At 49.7% G+C, this 24,055-nt stretch overlaps 2 protein-coding genes across 4 annotated transcripts; one reads left to right on the top strand and one right to left on the bottom strand.

Moving 5' to 3' along the window:
• The first annotated feature begins 491 nt into the window (after positions 1 to 491).
• Positions 492 to 8,910, top strand: TMEM11 (transmembrane protein 11). Its single transcript, XM_083799775.1, has 2 exons — positions 492 to 591; positions 8,006 to 8,910. The coding sequence occupies exons 1-2, from the start codon at positions 524 to 526 to the stop codon at positions 8,520 to 8,522; spliced, it is 585 nt and encodes a 194-aa protein (XP_083655901.1). The 5' UTR covers positions 492 to 523; the 3' UTR covers positions 8,523 to 8,910.
• Positions 8,911 to 11,301: 2,391 nt separating this feature from the next.
• On the bottom strand, positions 11,302 to 23,854 carry DHRS7B (dehydrogenase/reductase 7B). 3 transcript variants are annotated; one of them, XM_083799772.1, is made up of 8 exons: positions 23,573 to 23,610; positions 21,161 to 21,248; positions 17,333 to 17,508; positions 16,489 to 16,604; positions 15,583 to 15,793; positions 14,921 to 15,013; positions 13,294 to 13,446; positions 11,302 to 12,873 (listed from the first exon to the last, which is right to left on the bottom strand). In XM_083799772.1, the coding sequence occupies exons 3-8, from the start codon at positions 17,481 to 17,483 to the stop codon at positions 12,668 to 12,670; spliced, it is 930 nt and encodes a 309-aa protein (XP_083655898.1). In that variant the 5' UTR covers positions 17,484 to 17,508; positions 21,161 to 21,248; positions 23,573 to 23,610; the 3' UTR covers positions 11,302 to 12,667. The 3 variants fall into 3 exon arrangements, with proteins under 3 accessions (XP_083655898.1, XP_083655897.1, XP_083655896.1); XM_083799771.1 differs by lacking the exon at positions 21,161 to 21,248 and having other exon boundaries at positions 23,573 to 23,854; XM_083799770.1 differs by lacking the exons at positions 21,161 to 21,248; positions 23,573 to 23,610 and adding an exon at positions 17,722 to 21,135.
• Positions 23,855 to 24,055: the final 201 nt, after the last annotated feature.

Genomic DNA, 24,055 nt, shown 5'->3' with positions numbered 1-24,055 from the left:
GTGGGGTGCCCAACGAATGTGTGTGCCCAACAGATGTGTTCCATTTTCCAGTGAGGTGTTTGGCTACCAACTGCCACCCCGCCTCAGAGGGGACACGTCGGCAGTGCCCAGCATGGCACAAACGGGCTCCATTTGCTGCCAAAACCCCATCCCTTCCCTAGGGAGTTCTGCTGAGGGTTAGCACGGCTCCCCTGACCCTTCTCTCTCCCCCCCGAGCAGCACGGGACACACGACGCCCCCGCTACCCCCCCTTCCCACCCCGGCACCCTCCGCCGCCCTCATGGCGGGGCCGCGGGGCAGGCCGGGCCCCTACTCATGCTGAGTGCACTACAAATCCCAGAATCCCCCCCGGGACTGCCTCTCTATGCCGCGAGGCACTGTGGGACTCGTAGTCCTCGGCCCCCTGACCTCCGCGCTCGCTGAGTGGTTCCGGCTCCGGCCCCGCGCACTACATTTCCCGTCGGGCAGCGCGGCGGGCCCGCGGCCCTTTGGCGGAGACATTTGCCAGCCGAGTGTCTCCAAGATGGCGGCGTGGGGAAGGAGGCGCGGTGGCCCCGGCGGCACCAACAGCGGCGGCGGCGGCCGGGAGAGGTGAGGCCGGGGCCGGGCAGGGGCTCGGGGGGCGGCCGGGGCTCCTCGAGGGGGCTCGGAGGCGGCGGGGAGCGGGCTGCGGCCCTCGGGGCTCCCCGCGACCCCGCGGCAAGGGCGGGGGCCGCGCTGAGGGGAGCGGGGCCGGGCCGGCGGGGGGCCGCGGCCCCGCTGAGGGGAGCCCGGAGCGGGGGGGGGGGGGGGCGGTTTGGTGCCCCGGGCACCGGCACCGGGCCTTCAAGGGGAGGCCCCGAGGGCCGGGGAGGGCCAGGGGAGGCCTCGAGGAGCGGGCCCGTTAAGGGACGGCGGCGGCCGCGGCTGTTCCCGCGTGGGCAGCGCGGTGCCGGGGGTCGGGGCGGAGGAGGCAGGGCCGGGCAGGGCCGGCCGGCCCCCGGGAGGCTCCTGGCGAGGCTATTTTTAAAGGCGGGGAGGGCACCGGCGGCTCCTCCAGGGTGACCTCCTGCCGGGGGTGGCCGCCTGGGGTGCGGTGTCGAGCTCCGTGGGGTCGGCGGCTCGGTGGTTTTTTGGTTTTTTTTTTTGGCTCCCGCAGCACCCAGGGGCTGCAAGGACAGGCTGGGATCGCCCCAGGGAATATCTGTGGGGGAGCTGAGATCTTAGCGTTAAAGACAGGAGAAAGGGGGACGGGAGGAAACCGTGCTGAGCTGTTCTGAAGCCCGTGCGCATGGTTCTTTACCTGCTTAAAACGTGTGGCTAAATCCCGTGTTTCCTTACGTTGGCATTTTTCCCCGTTTCGCCCTAGGGCTGACTGATGTAACCAGCAGCTGCTGAGAGCAGCTGCGTTTTCATTGTGAGGAGACGTTTTCTTTTGTCCTGCCGCCTTATTTAGAGACTGTGGTATCCCTTTGATTTTTTTTTTTGTTTGTTTGTTGGGGGTTTTGCCTCGTTTTTCTCCCTTGCTGTAATTCAAGAGGACTGTATTTGGTGGTGCTGAGTCTACGTAGCTGTGGGGAGTCACAGGTAGCCCTTAACGTTCTAGCGCTGATGTGAAACGCAGAAACGCTGCCTGTGCTGAGGGGATCTAGAAGCAACTGAATTGGAAGAGCTGATGGAATTACTACATCAGCGTAGTTTGTATAAACAGCTCAGAATGCCACAGAGCTCGGTGGCATAGTGGTAAAACTGCACCCACTGCTGGCACCTGCCCCAGCGCTAAGCCACGAGGTGAGGAGTTCTCACGTTGTAGCGCTGCGCTCTCGGGAGAAGTGAAGAAAAAATATGGAAAAGAGCACTCGCCTTCAGTGATAATTATTCTACCTGGATGAAAATTGATGCAGACTTAAAAGTGAGTTGTTACCTGTTCGGTTAATCTGCGAGCTATATGGTAATCTAATTGTACAATGTAATTGTAGTTTGCGGGGATTTTTAAGCTCTGATTCCTCTTGATCTTATGATCAAAACCACTTGTTCATAAACATGAGCTACTTCGTGAACGTTCAGCGTGCATTATTCTCCTTTTACAATGAGAAGCGAAGCGTAAGAAAGCACAGAAGTGCCACAGCAGGGCAACAGATGATCTGCGTGACTGTTACACCACCGAGCGGCGTTTCACAACCCCTATCAGGAGACAGTGGTTCTGTTAGGTGTCACCCCGTGCGGATCCTGCTGTTACCCGGGGCCGGGTGATGTCTGCAAGGCAGCGCTCCTTCCTCGCACCTGTGGACCCGGAGATGCGCGTGACTGGGCCTCTTGATCAGGGGCTAATTGTAAATCGCACCTACCGGGCTCGTTTGGCTGCTGGCAGTGCAAGTTGTGGGAATGGTGTGGCTGACAGGCCTGATGTCATCAGCTGGTGATGTAGGTTTTTTTTTTTTATAAAATGAGCACGATTTTCCTACATTGGGCAGGTTTCCTGCCCAAAGACGCGTTCCTTTGAACTGAATGTGCTAATCCAGCTTTCCTCAGAAACGAGCTGCTTCAAGGTATTTTTAGAGTTGTCAGCCAGCTAGGCTAGAAAGACATCAGTGTGTTGGGAGGTGGTGTCGAGATTTGTTAGTGAATAAAATACTGTCTGGTATTAGACTTGACCACCTTTCTCTTTAATAAAAGAAAAAAAAAGGCCCAGTGACTGTCTGTGGAGACTCTCTCCCTTCATAAATGACTTCATTGATGCAAGGAAGTCTGTAGTTGGTCAAAAACTGCTTTCCTCAACAGGACTGAAATGTAAGGACGTTAATTTCAAAGGATACTGGCTGTGAACTCCAGCTGGCTCTCTGGTGGTGGAAAAAAAATAAAGTTCTTTTTTTTAAAAAAAAAAAAAAGAAGAGAAGCAACTAAATATTTGTTTTTCTGCATTCTGGATAGACTCTTTAATGGAGACTGTCTAAAGGGAATTGTTAATCTGTAGACCAAAACAACTTCTAATACAGAACAGACACTGAATTGTGCTTGGGGTTTCTGTATGAAATTCAGCACGATGACCGCCAGAACACAAGACAGAATGCCGTTTGTTCCCCGGGGAGATGCTCTAACAAACTGCAGAAAGAAGAGCTCTCGCGCCATCGCTGCTCCTTGCGTTGGCTTCTCCGCGCCCTTAAAGAGGTCTCTCCTCTTGCTACCTGCGCTGCTCGGATTTCTGGTACTCTGTTTGCTTGCAGCAATGATTGACCCGTTTCCATTAGCCTAGCTAATCATTAGTTGACCTAAAATCGGTGTTTCTTTTTTGCTCTGGTGGCCGGAGGGTTTTTCGGTATGGCTCGGTGAGGTTTGCCTTACGATTGCCTTCCCTCGCCAAGGCTGCTTGAAGATCTCACCTGCGTTCCCCTGTTTTCTCTCCTGTTTGTATTTAAGGCACATCTTTTGAGTGGAAGTCTTGCTTTACTGCTGTGCTTTTCCTGTTCGTCCTCAGCTTCAGTGCAGCCGTGGGCAGCCCGTTAAAACGGCCTTCCTGAAGCCGTGGGCCTGGCAGCAGTAGATCCTGCAGAGGTTTGGTAGAGAGGCAGCTGTTCGGGTGTTTCAGCTTGGACATGTTGGCACTTTTTGTATGCCATATTCCGGAGCTGTCCTGAGTAGAAAAAGGCACTGGTCAGACGTGATTTGAATTCTCAGAGGAAACACCCTACCTCACAGGTAGACCACGTCTCATTTTTAATCCTGACGTTCGAAGAAGGATTAAGGTGGGTGGAGGGAAGTTGAGCGTGTTAGCGTTTGAATTTGACTTGTGTCAACTGTTTTGACTTACTCAGGCTTGGTTGGGATGCTAATAACGACCCCAGAGGCCGTGCTTTGGCCATCTGTAGGGTGCTTCTTCTGCAGATAACCCACACAGCCAGCGTTAAGGCCCTCCAAGGCATCGCTGCGCTGGGTTTTCTGTGTGCTGCTTGTGACAGGCATTATCATACAACTGCAAGCCTCTCCCCGCTTATTTTTTTTTTAAGTACTAATCAGACTGGTTTGCCTTCATTTATAGCTCATCCCAGTGTATGTTTGGTGCAGTGAGCAACGCTGTTGTCAGGAACATCCTTTAAAAAACAACACAAAATACTTTGCGTGGAGATTGAGATTGCAGAGCGTCCGGGGTCAGGACCAGAAACAGAACTGAAGTGCTTGGCGGCCTCGAAACCCTAACCAAAAGTGTTTCGGGCAGATTGAGGAGCACCATTAGGTGGAGAGCAGCAGCACGCTCCCGAGGCTCGGTTCTTCTGCCCTCCAAACGCCCAGGGGTAGGAGGATGCTGGGATTTCTGCCAGGCCGCTGCCGTGTGCCCTGTTTTTAGCACTGTTCGCTTGGTCCTCTCCTTGCCAGTTGGCACCTGGCAAAACTTCAGGTCTTTGCGCAGCGAGTGGCAGGAGTGCCTCCTCCTCAGCTGGGTATTTGTGTCTTCATCCTTAAAGACTCTCCAGCTGAAACTTGCATTTAGCAGACAGGCTGCTCTCCTCAGGAGGCAGCGAAACGGAGCTGCCCTGAGGGGGGGTGCTGCTGGAGTTGCCGCTGCTCAGCCAGCTGCAGAACCCCTCCGCGGGCGCTCTCTGAGCTTCCCATGTTAGGAAGATAATCCAGTGGAATCTGAAGCTTGCCCTATAGCTGAGACGCTTCGGTCCCTCCTGCTGGTAGCAGCTCTGTTAACAACCGATTCCTTATTGCTAACTCTGGTAACACCACAATTTTATGGCAGTGATTTTTAATAAGTTTCATCTCGCTGCGCTGAATCCTTCAGGGTACCGTCACCTTTCCCTGTGTACGTGTACAGTTGGCACCAGGAATAAGGCACTTAAAATTTCTCAAGGACAGAACATATGAGGCCGCAATAGAGTAAACTATTTGGATATAAGGTCTAGAACTGTTCTTACAGAGCTCTTGTACAACTTAGCCTTTTTTTTATTATTATTTTTTGAGATGGGGAGGCAGGTCCTGGAAAAGCATTTGGTCGAATAAAATCATCGACTGCTTTTCTGGTCTGTCTGGTAAACAGCATGTTGGGCTTCGGAACGTGTGGCACCATTTTATGACTTCTGGAACTAGATCCTCTCTCAGGCTGGTTATTTACCAATCTTTTAAGTAGAACGGAGTTGCATAAAACGAGCAGCACTTCACAACTGGTGGGTGCCAGTTCGTGATTGATGGCGTAGTTCTACATTTTTGTCATTGCTTTGGAGGGTGGCATGACAAGCACCAAAAGGCAAATTCTGTAGCCTCCAGTGTCTGAGCAAATCCACTGGCTTTGCTCGGATTTGTTTGTGGGCAGCTGCTGTGCTCGATGGAAAGGCTGCATCAGGAGAGGCTGCCGCTGCGGTTTGAGGTCCCTGGTCCTGCTCTGCACGCCAGCGAGGTCTCAAAGCTTCTCGGGGCCGTGCTCAGCCCGTGCACCTCGGCTGCATCGGCTTCTCAGCTTTCCTTCCTCCAGAGGTAGCCGGTTCTTGTATGGGCAAAAATATGCAGTTAAATCGTACTGCTTCTGTTAGAGCAGCGGAGGCGCTCTGCTTGCGCTGCTGACTCTTCGCGTGTCCTATTGTTTGGGCAACTACTTTTTCATTCTTTGTCCTTTGTTATTGGGGTTGTCCAATCAGCCTGCTGCAACTGCAGCTCCGTGACAGATTTAGCCCCATATTAAGGGCCTCATTTGGAAAAACAGCATGTTTAGGAGGGCAGACTGCTAAAACTTGGAAACTGCTTCTGTTTTGCAGAGACTTGCTGCATGTCCCTAGGTGTTACAGAAAGCTGGAGGCGAGCTGGAGGCGCTATGTCGCGGGAAATACTCTGTTTTATCTGCAGGGTTGTGTTAGTGATGGCTCAGCCTCCAGCTTACCAACGCCTCTCGGCCATAGCTTTTCCCTGAAGTCCTTACACCTTTCCAAGCGGTCTCACGTAGTCACTGGTGTTATTTTTTTATGGGAGTCTCAGGGTATCTTCTGAAATCAAACTGGGATTTTTCATGGGGCTGAAGCTGCACTGGGAATGGTTCTGGTCAGGAAAAAATCCTTGGCAGAAACCTCTACCAGCTGTGTCCTTTAACATACTGGTGCAATCCTGGTTAACTAATCCTGCCTTACAGAAACTCTTAATGCTAGCTGATACTTAGCTGTGTTAGAGATGTAGTGTGCCATTAACCTTCTATATAGGTGCTGTCCTTTAATCTTTAAATACTTGCCACTTCGCTACAGAACAGCAGAGCTTGCCACATCCTGTGCTGAAGGAGTTAATCGTCTACAGAATCCAGCCTTCTCTTGAGAGGGTTGCCTTAAAAATCAGATGAAGACTTGTAGGTAATGCTCCAAACGGTGTTGGACAAGATGATGGCCTTAAAGAAGCCCCTGGCGTACGCAGCATTCAGGTGGATTTTTGTTTCCCCTTCTACCTGTGAACAGGCCAAGGGAGAAGTGCACCGCAGAGAACCAGTAACTAGCTTTAAGTGGAGTTTTCCTTGTAGTTTTTCTAAGTACCAGCCAGAGCCTCATGGAAACTGCTTATTAGCCTGCTTTGGGAGAAGCTGGTGCGTCCTACTTCCTGCTGTTTGACGTGTTTGCCGCTGTTCGCAACAGCAGCTACTTCTGGCAACAGCTTGTCATTTAACAATATTCTTGATTACAGATGGTCACTGCACGATCCCCTCTGCAGCACGAACAGAGCTGCACGTTCAGGGTAACGGCTGGTAACGCGGCAGCTTGCAAATGTGTTTTCTCTCCCTTATTTTCCAGTGCGTGCACACAAGTGCCGTTGTACTAATGGAGCAGAAAGTGCTAGATGCATTCTCCGTTTCAGCAGCCTCTTGCCTCCCAGTATCAGGACGGTCTAAACACCGTTGGGATGAGGTTGTTTTGTCTGCCGTGATTAGGTCAAATATGTGCGCAGTTTGTTCTTCTGCTGCTGAAGGAATCTGCTAGATATTTTTATCCTTGAGAGGCCACGTGCTCCGTTTTGTTCTGCTTAAACACAAGTATGTCAAATAGTTATTTTTTCCCCTTAGAAGGGAGGATTTTGCTTTGTTCCAGTGGATCCGTTCTTACCCTTTCTCAGTGCAGGTAACCAGGCATAATCTTATTTCTTTGCTGTCTGTTACGTTAACCTAGCTGCGGCTAAGGTGATGTGCACGAAGAAGGTGGAAGGAAGGAATTGATGCGATTCTTTAGGTAGCAAAGAGCTGGTACTCAAATAGAGGGGGGATGTATGAGCCTTGTGAGTCGACTGTCAGCAGGGAGCCTGTTCCGGGGTAAAGCAAGCATCTCTTTCTTCTTTGTTAAAACTTACCTTGGTTTTAAAAAAAAAAAATCTTTGCTTGCTTGCTGCTTCCTGTTTCATCAGAGGGAATGAATCATTCTGTAACAGTGACTGCTCCGCTGCCCTCTTCACCTTCACTTCCAGCCACGTTTCTCAGCCGTTCTCGTGTCTGCAGGCTGGACTTGCTGTGAAGGACTAAACGAGCCGTGCTGGTGGCAAGGAGGTGGTTGTTGTGGGGAGAAAGCCGTCATCCTCAAATGAAGATGCTGCCTCTCAAAATCTTCCAGTGCAGCTCGCCCTCTTGATAAATGAGTTGCTAGTCTTAATTTCTTGGGAAAGCTCCTCGAGTCCGTGCGGTTTGTTCATTGATCCAGCGTGGTCACTAAGGTGCGGTATTTCCAGCATCTCCAGAAAAACTGCTGAGGTGTCAGGGCGAGGAACTGTCTCAGGATTGCTGTCAAGATCCTGTTTTCTCAAAATGTTCTTCGTTCCTCCGAGTTAGGAAAATGCAAGGAAAAGTAAATTGCCTCAATTTGGGATGACTTCATGTGTAAAAAGCATAATTAGCTGAGTGAAATTGATCTTGATTTGAAAAAGCTGCTTGTTGTTGAGCAGAGGCAGTGACTGGGTGACCTTGAGGGGCTGCCCTGACTTCAGGCGTTTTTCCCTCAAGCTCTTGCAACCGGGTGGGTGAAAAGTCCGTCTTCTAGCTCCGTAGTTTTAATCCTGTGTTTCCTGTTAACAGGGTCACCTTGTCCTCCACGGACTGCTACATCGTGCATGAGATCTACAACGGAGAGAACGCTCAGGACCAGTTTGAGTATGAGCTGGAGCAGGCCCTGGAAGCGCAGTACAAATACATAGTGATAGAGCCCACTCGCATTGGGGACGAGACGGCCCGCTGGATCACTGTGGGGAACTGCCTGCACAAGACCGCCGTGTTAGCGGGCACTACCTGTCTCTTCACCCCTCTGGCACTTCCAGTAGATTATTCTCACTACATCTCCTTGCCTGCTGGTGTGCTGAGCATGGCTTGCTGCACCCTTTATGGGATCTCTTGGCAATTTGATCCCTGTTGCAAGTACCAAGTAGAGTACGATGCCTATAAACTTTCCCGCCTGCCCCTGCATACGCTCACCTCCTCCACTCCGGTGGTGCTGGTGAGGAAGGACGACCTGCACAGAAAGAGACTGCATAACACGATAGCACTCGCTGCCCTGGTGTACTGTGTAAAGAAGATCTATGAACTCTATGCTGTATGACTTCAGCAGGGAAGAGAGAAACCTACAAAGACAAGCGTATTAAGACTCCCACAGTAACATTTTGTTTTTCCTCTTTGAGAAGCAGTGGAGACTGGGAAGGAGGTGGTTTAATAGAGCTGTTATTTTTAAAATAACACATCACTGGTGCACCAAGGTTTTTCAGTTCTTCGTTACACTTAAGAATTTGGATGTGTGGTGAAATGAGAGATGTACGTTAGGCCATGGGAGTCCAATCCAGCAGTGGAGTGCTGATGAAAGAAAGCTATGGAAAGAGGGGGGTGTGAGAGCTTCTTTTTTTTTTTTTGAAACATTTAAGTATATTGTTTAACTGTATTACACAGAACCAGCCGGAAGTTATCATTGACCATTAAAGGATGAGAATTTCAAATGATTTTGCGCTCTCGTTACTGTTAACGTAGCTCCCTTTTACAGTGTGCTTCCAGGGGCTGGAAGCTTTGCTGTGAGATCTCCAGTGCTGATAATGATGCATGCGTGCTGACATACAGACCTGGTACCCCTCTTGTCTGTCGCATGTGGCAGCAGCATCCACGTTACCTCACAGCTGTCTGCTGGAGGAAGGGCTGTAGTGTTGCTTTTCCTCTGGCTTGACTAGTTGTGCTTCTTGGAAGAGGGGGCGTATCAGCTACCCCAGCATTTCCATCAGTTTTGGTAACTGCACAAATATTGATGCTGGGGGCTAGCAGCGTCCAAATCCTCTGCTGCCCTGCCATCTTCCAACTATTACTTCTTTGCACAAGGGAGATAACACTTGTTTCCAGCTCAAAACACACTGCTCAGTTACTGCACAAGTTCTTCACAATGTGGATACATCTCTTGAAATGTGGTGGAGCACGTACAGCTGAGGACTGCCAAGGTGGGAGCCGAGTCTCTTACCTTTTGCCTCTTTTACTTCCACTGGCACTTGGACAGCTGTGCTCTTACTGCGCGAGTCCACTTGGAACACAGACTTCTGGAGCTGCCTGCTGCTGCAAGGCATCCAGGTGGTTGTGTCTTTTAGCTGTGTTACCTGAAATTCTAGAATTCGATCTTCTGCATGAATTCAACTCTTAGCTCAAAGCTGTCAAAATCTTGTTCTTCGAATGGGAAGTATTTACTGTTTTGCAAGATCTGCCAGTTAATTTTTAAAGACGGGGCTTGCTTTCTGTAATCTCTTCCTACCAGATGGAAAATAGGTGTGGCTCACACTTAGAAGGCCAGCTTGGCACAGCTTCAAGGGTTATGATCTGAATACAACAGCGAAGCCCCGCAATAAAACCTGCCTGCGTACAGGTGTGCTGCTCGCCTGTAAGTGGCAGCTGCGGCCTGACCTCCGCAGCTGAAGCGCTGACCTTGGGAGGTAGTCTCATGAGGTCAGAAACCAACTTCGGTTCTATCTTTATCTCTTCAAATTGCAACGGCAGGCAGCGTGAGCTCCCCCCGCCTCCAGGCTGCAGCAGGCTTTTCTGGCAAAGGCTCCGGCTTGCGTTTTTCTGCTGATGCGGGTTTTCTGTCAGCAGGGTGTGCGTCCCAGCTGGGCACGTGCTGGGCCAGTGGTGTTTGCGAGGAGTCCTGCACAATCCTCTTACCACCCATATCATAACCAGCCAGGTTAGAGGAATTTCTGGGGCATCAAGGCTTTTCTAGGTGGCAACAGCCCTGTTCAAAGCCTTGGCCTCTTGCTGGTACAGTGGGTGAGTCGCCTCCCTCCAAGGTTAAAAGGAGCTGGGATCCAGAGCATCTCTATTTATAGCAACAATATACAGTTGCCTTGGCAAGGCGGAGGGGAAGAAATGCAACTGCTTCATCTTTCTGTGGTGAGCCCCAGACTGCTGGGCAGCTACTTTTCGAGCCCTGACATTGCTTGTTCCTTAAGTCCTGTCTGTCTGCTGGATGAATTTTAAACTAGTGGCAGATCTGCTGTAGCTAATATGTTCATCATTGCCGCAGGAGGCCCTGAAATATCCTCATCTAGCCACACAAGGCATTCCTGCTCTTTTCTCTGTTTTTTTTGACCATTGCAGAACTGTCAGGGCTATTATTTCTTTTTCTCCACTAAACCTCTGTGGTTCTGGTGCTATTTTTTGTGTGTTGAGATTTCCCTTGCCATGACCAATCACCCTGACAAAAGTACTAACTCCTGGTAGCCTCCTTAAGAGCATGGCTTGCATCAAAGGCTCCAGGGTTAGAGATGAGCAAGTTTCCTGTGGTCTCTTATTGCAGGAGGAGAAGTGAAGAAGTCAGCTTAGCTATCGCAACAGGTGGGTCTGCTTTAAAAACACACCTTTCACTCCTTTCACTCTCTGCTGAGGTGGAGAAGAAATGAATGTGGGAAAGGCTCCTTGTAAAAAAGGGGGAATTTCCTTCCAAAGGGGAGTGTGTGCACCCTTGGTAATCTGACTCGGAGCCGTAGTTCTGTGCACAGTAGCTGCAGTAACTCCCCTATGTGTAATTTTTTTTTTCCTCAGGTCTGCTGCTTTGTACCCCTCAGCACCCTGGAAGATAACGCAGAAAAGCAAAGTGGCCCCTTGGTCCTTTCTGGGTTGCCAGGATTTGAAACGTCAGATGACAGAGCAGTTGGACAAGCCTGGCAGGAACACTGCATTTCACCAAGAAATGAAAGACCTGAACGTGCAACACATGAAAGGAAAAGCACACCTAACAATTAGAGCAGCTCTCCTTGTAGAGAGGGAGAGGAGGTAATGCCTTGGCTTTGTACGGGAAAAAATGATCTCTCTTCCTGCAAAGTTACCTGCTGCGAGGAGTGAAGTAGAACAAAGGATGCAGTTCATGGCAACGTAATTTATTTGTCATCAGATGCACACTCACAGGCAGGACACACAAGGCAGTACGCAGGGAGAATGCTGCGAAGTGCATGGAGGTGGCAGCAGGGGTCTAGGCCCAGGCCCCCACACGTAGGCTGTATTTCAGTTAGTACATAGATCTATTCATAACCTTTCTGAATTAGCTCGGCCCAGACGCTCCTTTTTCCCAGCATGGCTGGGATCAGACAGGGCAGGCTGTCTTCCTCTGGGAGGAGGAAAGAGCTTTATGCTGCATGGAAACAAGGGAAGGGATTGAGACAGGGATATGGCGCTCCCTCAGGCTGCTCAGCTCCCTGGAGCCTGTAGTACCTGGCCAGGCAGATCTCCTCCCCTCACTGGATGTGACCCTAACGGGCAACTGCGATCTCTTTAAAACAGGCGAGAACTACGGGCCTGTCTCCCGTGTTGTCCACCCTACACACACAGATTCTTCTTTGCTTGCTAGGAAGATGGCGTGCCTGGCGTCTAAAGAATCACCCCTACTCTGTGCTCTAGGCCTGCAGGTGAGCCAGGTGTGCTATCGGGTGCATGGTATTTACACTCAACAACATACCTTGCCATGCTATTTTTTTTTATCTTTTTTAATCTGTTTTGATGCTTCCTCTGCATTAACTTGTGCTGGGGTTAATGCTGCGCTGTCAGGTAGCGCAGAGTGAGATGGCTCTGCACCTCAGTAAGGCATGATTCAGGCAGATAACACCGTTGCCAAATAAAACGTGCATTCTACATCAGTTACTTTTTTAAAAGTGGCACTGGAATTAGTTTGAGCTTAACGTATCAGATGATTTGGCACACTGACAAGCAGAGGCTCTGAAGCTTTCCACTTCAAGCAACGTGTTTGGGATAAGATTGGAAGGAGTGGGAAGGAGACGTTGATCACGAGAGCTCCCAGCTGGGGACTGTATTTCACAGGGGCCACGGGGTGGGGAAAGCTAAAATCTGCTTGCACAAAGCCAAACCAGGTGGGTTTTATTTGTAGCAGGCCAGTAAAGCTGAGTGTGCCTGGGGTGAGGTGAGGTAAAGTGCTCCTTCCAGCACGTGGGCCTCTCCTGCTGTGAGGTGTGTGCCTTGAGTTACCTTCCCCTGCAGCCTCAGCTCTCCTGCTTTGTTCCAAGCACCCTGCTTCAGGTGAGGCTTAGGTGCTGTCTTCTGGCACGTGGGCCTGCCCTGACGTGAGGGAAACTGCTTCCCACTCTCCACGCAATGGCAAGTTGCAGCATTTTCAGAAAGGATTTTCCTGCAGGAGCACTTCCACTGATGTCCCTGCCGAACTGCAGGGGGTTAGCCTCTCCCTACAGTTACTGCTCGAGAATGAGCTGAGCTCTAAGAGTCCTTTGCTTTTCTCTCCTTTTTTGCTCTAGTTGCCATTAGGTTGAAGAAGAGCCTGGGGAAGAGATTTCGCAGGTAGACAGCCAGCGAGGGCATCAGGCCGGCTACGAGAACTTCCTTCTTCTTCTGCCCCACTGCATTGAGAACCACCTGAGCGACCTCTGCGGCTGTCTGGCCTTCAGCGGTGTTCTTGTCCATAACTGCCAAAACAAAGCCGAGGAAACACCACCGTCAGCAGGTAAGCCCACGCTTCAGCACCTTTCCTAGGAATGCTCTAACTGTACGTGGTTCCTGGTCTAGTTCTTGGTTTTGCGCTAGTTGCATATGGGACCACAGGCAGGTGGAATTCATGGCTGGGCTAGAAATCAGCACGCGCTCCTTCTGGTACCCAGGTTTATGTTCCCTATAAAATATCCTAAAGACTCAGTAACCCCAAGGTAGTTGCTGTTCATGAAAGCTAATTTTTGGGGGTTGTTCTTCCTACCCTGCATCCAAAAAGTTGTCTTTTGATACTTCAGCACTAACCTGTCCCCATCAGAGGCTGTACACTGCAAGCATACTTTGGAGTAACTCAGAGAGGTGTAGCCACTTCAGATACAGGACACAAAATCACATCTCACCTCCATAGCGAGATCCATCTGCTGTTACAGCATTGAGAGAAAGGTTGGTCTGAATGTATCCGGGGCTTACAACCGTCACATCAATCTCGTACTGCTCTACCTCTGCTCGTAGACAATCAAAGAAGGCCTGGGTAGCATGTTTAGAGGCAGCATCTGGAAAACAGGAAAAGGGCTAAGCCCTAAGGAGAAGGAGCAGAGCTGAGGAGTGGTTCATTCCCCTGAATGGGCCTTTCACTGAAACGCAGCTGCTTCACAGCAAGAACCCAGTAGCTGTTCGCCAGCTTCTAGTTGTTTTTAGTGAATGGCAGCAACAGGTAGTGGGAGTGAGAGGCAATTTAGGAAGGCAAAATGTAAATACTCAAGTTGGAAACTGGCTGGGATCCTGAGCTTAATATCTCAGCCATGCAAAAGTATTATGGAGTGAACCCAAGCTGCCTCCCACTCATGATAAAGGAGCCGTGAAGACTGTCTTGGCAAGCGTTTGATAAGACTGACTGGGGCTGGGGGAACGAGATGGCCCGTAAAGGAAGGCAGGGCTGACATTTGCTGCTGAGCACCCTGCTGGCCTACATGCGCTAAGCACTATGGACTCGCTGAGCAGGTTCATGGCCTGGCTGCACAAAAGTCAAAACCTGATCACACAAGCACACAGGAGTGGAGTAGTGTGGTCTAGGGCAGGAGCTCCCCTTGTTCAAAGTCTGGGCAACTCCTTTTGCTTGCTCGCTTTCCCTGTGTGCTTGGTTGCTACTACTGTGACTGCTCACCATGTCTGCAGGGTTGACACCAGAACTCAGCACAGGCCGCATGCCCTGTCTGAGGACCTACTGGCAAAAGCTGAGCCCATGCTGCCCGGTCCATGGGGCTGTGGTCACGGTATAAGCACTCTGGCAGCTCTTCAGAACACACTTCTTGGTGCAATCATACCCACACCATCTGCAAGCCCTCACGGCCCAGGTGTTCCAGGCTCTCCTGCACTCAGCACCACGCCCTACCACTTTTATGCCATCCCCACTGTAATTTTCCATTTTCCTGTTTATTTTCAATGATTTACAGATGCTTTTATGCTAAATACTCTTCTATCTTTCGTAAGACTTCTTCCAGTAATCTCACCAATATTATTTCTTGTTATATCTGATTTAGCATAAAGAGTTTGCTGGATCAAGGTAACTGTTTAAGCTTTAATTTTGGTATTGGTTGTACCATGGCACTTCACAACCTATTAAACCAAAAAGTTCCTGCTTGCTTACAGAATATTAATCAGACAAACAGCAAGCATAAAAAGCAATAAAATTAGGGAATAAATCAGTCCTAAGGGCTAGAAAGTTTACTGGGGCTCTCAAGTATTAAGATAGGAATATCCTACAGAAGACCAGAGTTCTAAGCAAGGATCGCCTCCCTTATTCTCCTTCTCCATCCCAAAACAACTTCAGGACAGGGCTAAGATTTTGTATTTGAGCGTGTCTTCTTCAACAGCTGTCAGAGGTTTCTTAGTGTGATAACCATACTAAGAATAATTTACAGCCCTGCCTTTCCTGCATGCAGCCAGCTCTATGGAGAGCTAAATGTGGGGTTATTCCTTCAGTCTGGTCCCCCAAATATCTTCCCTATCTTCTGTGGAGGTACTTACATGCTGATCGGAAGGGAATGCTTATTTTGCCTTGAACGCTGCTGATGGCCACAATGTGGCCTTGTCTCCTCTTGATCATGGAGGGGAGAAGTGCTAGCAAGAGAGAGAAGAATAACAATGACAACCCTACCGTTACTGCTGTTGAGAATCAGTGCGTTTGTGCAACCAATGAGGCTGCGCAAAGGCCTTGCAGTCGCTGTGGTATCCCACAGGCATAGTCAGCAGGACTTGCTCTTTTCTGCCACCGGTGCATCTTCCCAGTTCCTGCAGCTCGCAGCCTCCAGGATGAACTTTATGTATAAGCAGAGAACTTTATGTATAACTGGAGAACCTGCCTAGGGAAGCTCACAGCCTCGCCTAGAGCCCAGGCTCGGTTCCCCTAGGTTTTATCAGAGCAGACAGGCTAGCCACGTCTCTCTTCAGAAGTTCCTGGCAAACTAGAGCCAGGAGGTGTTTTAAACAAGGTATCATCTCTCATCAGGTACCTCCCGTGCGCTCATGCCCAATAATCAACTTTAAGCCTGCCCATAACACAAAACTCTCCTCCCCTCATGTTGTACTGTGCCAAATACAATTACAGACAGGCCGTAAGCTGTGCTTAAGTCGTGTTGGCCTGCAGTAGGTATCAGCCGCTGTCCCCCTGTACTGTGAATCACAAGTACCTTTGGTGAGGGCTATAGGACCGAAGTAATTTGTTTCCATCACTTTCTTGTCCACGTCCAGACCCGTGTCTACGATCGTGCCGCGGTAACTGATGCCTGCGTTGTTGATCAGGATGTCCACGTGGCCCGAGTGCTTCAGGATCAATTCTGCAGCGTTTAGGATGGTTTTGGTGTCCGAGAGGTCAAATACCACAGTGTGGGGTTCGTGTAGCTGAGTAAACAGAAGTTAGCAAACAGATGTTCAGGGGGTGCTGAATGTGCTTATGGTCACGCTCCCCGCCTTTGCGGAGAGATGGGATTTCCCAGCTCTGGAAACGCAGAGGCAGGGCCACCCAAACCTTCTGCAGTCAGAGTGCAGCAGGTACTTGATAGGAATACGTGACAGAAGCAGCTGGTACTCGGCTGTTTTTCTGCTCCTGTAGCCTGTTCCTTATACCAAGTGAGGTCTTCCTCGAGTGCTGAAGTTTGCTATTGTGTTATTAAAGAAACTGCATCTGATATAGTCAAAAGCAAACTCCCCTTTCTTTCTTGAGAAGCCACAATAACTTTCCTATCCGCTGCCAGCAGAACTAGACATGAAAAAAAAAAAAAGGCCAAGACAAAGAAAGTCACTTCTCCAGATTTGGTACGTGGTGCAGGGGGGTCTGGGGACTCTGCACTTGGTTGTGTGCTCACTTCCACTACAAGGCAAGAGGAGTCTTTCAGCTGGCTTATTTTTGTCAGGTTTTTACAAGATATGACATGTCAGCGCCGTGTACTCCTAGAGCAATATCTATCCCTAACCACAGAGTTGCATTTTTCCTATTGCTCAACAGAACAACCCGCAAGCGACTCTAACTTCTGTAGCAGCCTGAACAGAAATCCCAGCCGCGTGGGATGAGCGGCCTTTCTTTCTCCCACACTTACGTTCTTTCGGTGATTGGTCATGGCAGAAAGCTCCTGTGCCAGGTCTTTGAGTTTCTCGCTGTCTCTGCCGCAGAGCACCAGCCTAGCGCCAGCTGCATGGAAGGCTTTTGCACATTCTTTGGAGGAAGGAAGGAAAAGGAAAGATCTGAATGCCAGAGACAAACAGCAGACGCACGTGATGTTTAGTGGTGATGTTTAGGCTAGAACTTCTTTTACATAGCAAGGCTCTGGGGTGGCTTTGTTATTCCTGAGCAGGAAAACCGTGGAAAGGAACAGCCGGCAATATACAGCGCTTCATCTGCCCAGCGTATCACAGCTGGAAGGTCTCTCCTGAGATACTCCTATCATCTCTTCTTGAGGAGAAACACAAAGCTTCTTTAAATTAAAGCAGAATTAGAAAACATCCCACTCACACAAAAATATATATTTGGAGGAAAAAAATGGCTTATATTAGGAAGAAAAGTTATATTAATACTGCCAAGAGTTTTTAATTTAAATAGGTGGATTTGTACCACAAGAGAAAAGGTAGTTAACGTGGGGTTGGAGGGGTAGGGAGAAGGAGGGGAAAGGATGGCAGGGCACCAGAAATACAACAGCCAAAGTAAGTGCTGAACTCTGGTTCTGGGAAGTTTTATTGAAACAATTTGACTTCCTGGCTTTTTTAAGATTTAGAGAGAAGACCCCTTACAGCACAGGAAAGCGCAGCTTGTTTCTTGCCTTGATGAGCTCCAGTTTATACTGACTGGAGGGCGGTCAAAGTTTTCCTCTACAAATGTTGAGACTATTTTCGCACCAAAATGTGCGCTACTCACCCTGCCTTTGGCACCCTTCTTTGAGAACCCACCTTTTCCCAGGCCAGAGGTGGCCCCCGTGACCACCACCACCGCTCCCTGGAGGTAAGTTCGCATCCGCATCCACTGCAGCAGCCGAAAAAGGGCGAAGAGCCCCAAGCTGCCAAAGAGCAGTGGGATGATGACGGTGGATGTGAGATCCATGAGTCTTCCTTTCTCAGCAGTCTTCCTAGAGCCACAAGATGAAAGGAAACAGACCACTTTACTGATAAGAAAATTAGCAGACGCTTGAAAACTAGGGAAATGCTTTTTCCTACCCTTGCCTTAGACCACCAGTAAAACAAATCCCATACAGAAGTTTCTTCAACAAATTTCCTCAACCCTTTATCTGGGCTTCCAAAAGTTCACATCCGTACCCAATTTTAAGCATGTAAATGCTAACCTGACCATCCCAGCAGGACGCTTGGTATCGGATCTTGTAAGCATCACGTAACAAACTTGGGCTGAGAGATGCTGTTCCCACATGCTTTTCCGTTTTGCTCTGAATTCCGTCCCTTGTACAACCTTGTACAAACTGCATTTAGAATGAAAGCTCTTCAGGGCCAGGATATGTCTCTGCATGCTTCTGATCGTAATAAAACCTCTTGGATTTCTCTAGAACAGCCAGTACTACGGCGTCTACATGCTAGAGACCCCTTACTGTACATTATCCCAGATGAACATAACCCTCTCTACATTCAGGAGACGCAGAACAAGCTTACTCTCTGAGCATATTATTTGCTTAATGCACTGAAATCTGTGCCTCCATCTCCCGTGTCTTTCCTAACCTGCTGGTAGAGAGCAGTTATCTGATTGAAACGAGCCACATGTCCAACCTAGCAGGCTAAAGCCTACATTCGTGCTCTTTAATGCCAACGTTAATTGTGCGGTTTGTTAGCAGTGTGAGCCTGTGTTCTGATGCACTGAAACTAAACCTGCGTGAATGAAACCCAAGCTGAAGGTATCTTCAGGACCGAGCTCATCCTGGAATTGGGTTCTGATGTCAATGCCTAGCCCCAATCTCCTTGCTGAGCCATTGCCTTCAGGCGAGGAGTTTATGTTACAGCTTACGAGGTGGCCAAAGAGTAAGTGATACCTTTGCCGGGAGAAAGGTCACTGAGTTTCCTACTGTATGTACCCCCAAGCTTTTAGGCTTGTTTTCAGAGGAAAGGCAAGACAGCTACAAGGCCTTCCTCGAGTCTGTACGTCTTTTGGGTTGCACGTAGAGCCAAAGCCAAGTATTAGCGTATTTTCCCTGTTGTGCAGATAGTTTGAGCGCTGCAAGGCAGGTCTTCTCCAGGAAGATCCTGGCAGGGATCAGGCAGACAACTTGTGCAGTACTTCAAACACAAAAGGACAGCGCGAGAAGTAGAAAATGACGTGTGTGTAATAACACTAAGCCATAACCAGGGTCGTTAAGTAGTACTGAGCTCGGATGGGGCTGAAGGGATGGCAGAAGCTCTACTAGTTGTGGAACGCAGCTGATGTGGAAAACGCCATGCTCGCCTGGATTTCCATCAGGGGCTTGCACAGGATTCCTCAGGTAGCTGGTCAGCGAGCAGGCCAGCTTGCTGAGCCAGTAACGAACTGTGTAAAGTATTTGTGGAGGTACAGCTAGAACAAAATCACACAAAGATAGCTCACCTAGCTCTAAATAAGCGTGACAAGATCTAAAAGCAAAACTGTTGAGCTAGCACAGCTTTTCTCAAGCTACTATGGAGCTTTCCGAGCTAACCCGTGAATCTTTACGGAGTGCTTCGTTGTGCGACACGCTGCGCACGATGCAGAGAGGCAGCCAGGGCACAGGCTCCCCTGGGGCACCCGCAGTGAGAAATCAGAGAGCCGGGAGGAGGATTAAACTCATTCCGTCGCGAGGCAGCGCACGAGCACGGCACCCAGCTGTTCAGGGCAGTGTCTTACTCCTCCACCTCTCAGCGCTGAGCGCGCATGTGCTGTGTGGTTTGTACCGATTTACAAAGCAGCCTGGCGGAGTTGTTTAACGTGAGAAGAGCGCGGAACTACCCCCCCAAAAATAATTCCTGGGGAAGAGCTGTTTAGACGCAAGGCTGCTGGCTTCTTTGAGCTCGATAAGCTGGAGGTGCTTCTACTGTCTCGTGCAGCTGGTCACTTAAAGCAGCTGCCTCTTTGCTGTCCTTCTTTGCTCCTCAGGCTCTCGTGAGATTCAGAAGACAGGAGGTGGGCAGGGACAACAGGTGCTGACACTGACCAGCGCGGCTCTCGGGGCATTTTGGAATCAAAAATATCCAGCTCCCATTTAGGACCTTCGATTATTTCCAAAGCGGGAGCAGGCAGGTGGAGTGGCACTTCCCTCGTGAGCCCACGGTGAAGCTGACGCGTTTCAGGAATCTGGCCCTGACCAACTTCGCTTCTGGTTTTGGTAAAATGCAGATGGCGCAAAGCGGAGGAACAGAGCTGCTACGAGGGAGCTCTTCTGACCCCTTTTCCTAACTAAACCACGCCAGGCGATGGGAGGCATTCCCGCGTTTGTCTGCGGCGTGGGTTTTTCCTGTTCTTTGGCAAAATTAAAGGTTGAATTTGCAAGGACTGAACCCTGCCACGGGGGCTGGTGGAGGAGCCCCCAGGCCCACCAGCGCAGCTGGCTGTGCTCTGGTCGTGCAGCACCCGTGGCTCACCAGCGCGAACCAGTTCCGCCTGCTTAACTTACTCCTTAATCGCCGCGTTTGTTATTCATCTACCTTACAAACAAAGGTCTGCCTTTAATCCTTTCTGCTTGCAAAGCTTTCCAAGCCTTCTATCGTGTTGCTTTCTCTTCTTTCTGTCCGCCTTACATCCAGGAATGTGGCAAAGTAGCTGATCTCTGCCTGCCTGAAGGCTGCAGCGAGCCCTGAACCCAGTCAGCAGCCGCAGCCCGCTTCTGCAGCTTCCAGGCTGGAGTTTGAATCAACAGGTACTTAACTCCTCCTGATATAAAGGGGGAGGGAGGTAGGGGATGGGAATGGGAAAGACTGCACAGAAGAGGGGAGCAAGGCTGAGAAGGAACAGTCAATCAAAGGTGGAGATCCTTCTTAATTAGGTCGTCCAGTTGCAGGTATTTCCCAAGGAAGGGACTCAAATGGTGCCTTAAGAAGAGCCCCAGAGCAAGGAAAATCCCCGCTCGGCCAAGCTTGAGAAAGACTGCCTGGCCAAACTGAGCTGTTTTGGAAAGACGAAGGAATTCTTGCAGCTCTTCAGCCCTAAGGCAATAATTTTTTCTTGATTTTCCTGTACCACCTTACGTCACAAAACCACGAGTCTTTACTGTAGTTTGTAATATTGAACATGCTTAAAGGAATCACAAAATGAGTATCAGTGGAACAAAAAGCCGTGGCGATCCGCTCAAGGCGTGCTGCAGTGTGTTCAACAGCATCCACGGTATGGAGCCCACTGCTAGGCCGCTGACAGTACAGGGCAGCTCTTATATCCTGTTCAGTTTTCAGGAGTATTTGGTGGAAAAGGACAAAGAAAAAAAAATGCTGCAGCCTGAAGGAGTAATTATATTGTTTAGTATTGGGATTATTTGATGCGAAAAAACTGCTGCGATCTGAAGGTGAATGAGATCACAAATTAAAAAAAAAAAAGACTTGGTTCCCATCAACAGAAATGTTAATTTGCAAAGCAAATGCTGGGAGAAGAGAAGCAGCATGAAACCCAAATTAAGCAGATAACACTCTGAAGTAGCTCAAAGCACCTCGGGGCAGGTAAGTCCGTGTCGCAGTAAAAACAAGAGGGCTGGCAGGGAGCACAGCGGTTTCACCGCCTTGTTTGAGGTGAACGGGATCGGCTTAGGCATCTTGCTCCGAGGTCCGAGATCCCCCTCTCACCTGTGTTCAAAAATGTGGCTGCTCACATTGAAAAAAGCAGGGACTTCTTAATTTTTCTTGGCAGGTAACATTTAGGACGTCAAATTATCTGCAGGAGAGAAGCCACTGCTCGTTACAGGTTGAAATAAACGCCTGAACTCTCAGTTCTCCATCCAAAAGGCAGGGTTGGAACAAGCTTATCAGAGAGCAGAAATAAAAGCATTGGTAATGAAAGCAAGTACAAGTGACTGGAAACTTTCTGAAAGGCTTAGCATAAAATAAATCACATGTATCCATTAAGAGCTTTCCCCCTGCAACAAAAACTGGGTGCTACCCCACGAAAGCCAGGATAATGATTTCAGAAGGAATACGGAGCTCAGTTAATAAGGTCAAGAGTGCACTGAAGGCAGCAAAGATGAGACCGAGTCCTAAAAGCAATCAAAACCGCGCTAAGTTTCCCGAAACGAGACCTATTCTCCTTTAGCTTCGGCCACCTAGAATCACATTGTCCTTTAAGTGACAAATGGCAGCAACTGGGCGGCTATTTTCAGAAACGAAAAGGTGTCATTTAAAGGGGGGGCAGGGGGCACGAGGGAAAAACTCTTTTTTTTTTTTTCCTAAGGAAGCGCTTGTTGAGCAGCAAGCGGCTCCAGGCTTTGTCAGCTCCCACCTGAATCTGAAGAAAGCACAAATCCTACCTTTGAAAGGGGCTCGCTTGCCTGCGACCGCGAGGCGGTGCCTCCCTCTGGGCTTTTCGCGGGACCCAGCTGCCTTAAGTTACCAGGTGGCAGCGGTCCAGGCGAACGTGCCCTGTCCAATGCTAGCACAGCCTCTGAAAGCAAACCTCGGGCAGACGGCCTGCGACCTCTGAAGTGTGGGGTAACTCAACCCCCGGGTTAAAAAGATGGAGACAGATGCAAAACAGTAGAAGTTTTGGTGAGGATCTGGTTATATCTAGGACTAAGAAATAATTTCCAGAGCATCCCCAAGTCCAACAGTATTCTTTACGCACTCTAGATAAAAGGAAAAAAAGGCGAAGTTTGTGAACTGGTTGCAACCCTATTATTTTAATTGGTTTTGGGATGTACTCTGGTTTTATAGCGCGCACTCAAGTGGCTGTCTTGTTAATTAAAAGGCAAAAAAAATGACTTTTTATTTCTTTCCTCAGGATTCTTGAGAACTTTGAGCAGAACTGGACTGAGAGATGAGTTTCTCGTCACACTCTGCAGCAGCACCTGGTATCTGCTAGGGAAATGGGCATTCCCTCAGGCAAACCACAGTCACTAAATCCTTTTTAAGCCATGTTTGACAGGGAAGAAGACTGAGTATTGCTTGCATTTAACAACAGCTAAAAGTTTTTGGTGACCCAAGTAGTTAGGAAAGAAATTGACATGAAATGTATAGACATTGAGGTCAGGGGAAAAGAAGGAAGACAGCACTGTCTATTCAATCAGTGATTTAATACAAGCAAACGGGAAATTTGACAACTTCTCTGACTCACCAAATCCCCACAGAATGGTAAGTGAAGGTTCAAAAAGCTCACTCAGAATCTCATAAGAAAAAAGCGACTACGCTCATTCAGACAGCTGAATTAACAAAATGCTTGTGTGCGCTTACACTGTCTGCTTTCACTCCAAACTTCATGAACAGAAAATGATGTCAAAAATACCCCGAGGTCAGTAGAAATCAGCAGAAGTCCTAAGAAGGAACTCAATGCCTGGACAGGAATCCTCAGTAAAAGAGAAAAGGAAGGAGGGGTTTGGGAGAAGCAATCTAAGAACCAGCCGGACTTCTTAAAAGAAATGATGGAAAGCGTGACGGTGAGGACTGCCACAGGTGTGCTAGGCACCAGGAGCAGGCGGACACCAGGTCTGTAAGCTTTATTCTATTTTATTGAGGTTTGCTGCGGTGAGGAGGTGGCTCAGTTGTAATATTTAACATTATTTTTTTAGGGTGCGATTTGAACATACCGCCATCTCCCTGGTGTCACTTGGACCAGTGCCTGAGGAGGCGATCTGCTGCGTTTCGTGGAGTCGCTTAATGCCATTTCCTTACGATTTTACCCAAACAATATCTCAATATACCCCTCGGGATTATCAATACAAACCCCTAGGGATTATCAGTACAACCCCTCGGGATTATCAATACAACCCCCAGGATTACCAATGTAACCCCTCGGGATTATCAATACACCCCCCAGGATTACCAATGTAACCCCTCGGGATTATCAATACAAACCCCCAGGATTACCAATACAGCCCCGGGATTATCGATACAACCCCCGGGATTACCAATGTAACCCTCAGTATTATCAGTACAACCCCCAGGATTACCACTACCCCCCTCAGGGTTATCAACACACCCCCACGATCCCCCCCCCAGGCGCCCTTTAACGCCCCCGTCCCCTCACGGCCCCTCCGGCCTGAGCCCTACCTGCCCGCCGCCGTCACCATGGCCACCGCCGGAAGCGCGGCGGGCGGAGGCGGGCCTTCCGGCAGCGCGCCCAATGGCAGGCCGCTCCTCCCGGAGGCGAGCCGGAAGGCCTGGAAGCCGGCCCGCGGCATTGCCTTCGTGGGTCCGTCCGCGGGTTGGGTCCGGCCGGGCAACCGCGCTGCGGGCGGGAGGTTCCGGCCCCGCTTTGGTCTGGGCCGGGCCTGCGGGTCTGTTAGGGCAGTGGCTCAATTAATAATAATTAAAAAATATATTAATAATAAAACAATTAATAATTCGGCCTCCCAGCGGGATCCCTGAGGAGCCAGCTCGTTGCCATCCCTGCTTGAAAGTGCAGGGAAGCTGCAAGCAACGTACCCAGAGCCAGCAGTGCGCGGCTATGGGGAGTGGTGGATGGCGAATTGCTGTGAAAAGAGAGAAGGAGGCGTTTCTGCAGCGCCCCATGCAAGGCTGCGATCGTGGTCC

This window comes from Anser anser (genome assembly GCF_964211835.1).
Source record: "Anser anser genome assembly, chromosome: 15".
Lineage (NCBI taxonomy): Eukaryota > Metazoa > Chordata > Aves > Anseriformes > Anatidae > Anser > Anser anser.
The sequence above is the reverse complement of the archived record's forward strand: the minus strand, read 5'-3'. Positions and strand labels throughout refer to the sequence as shown.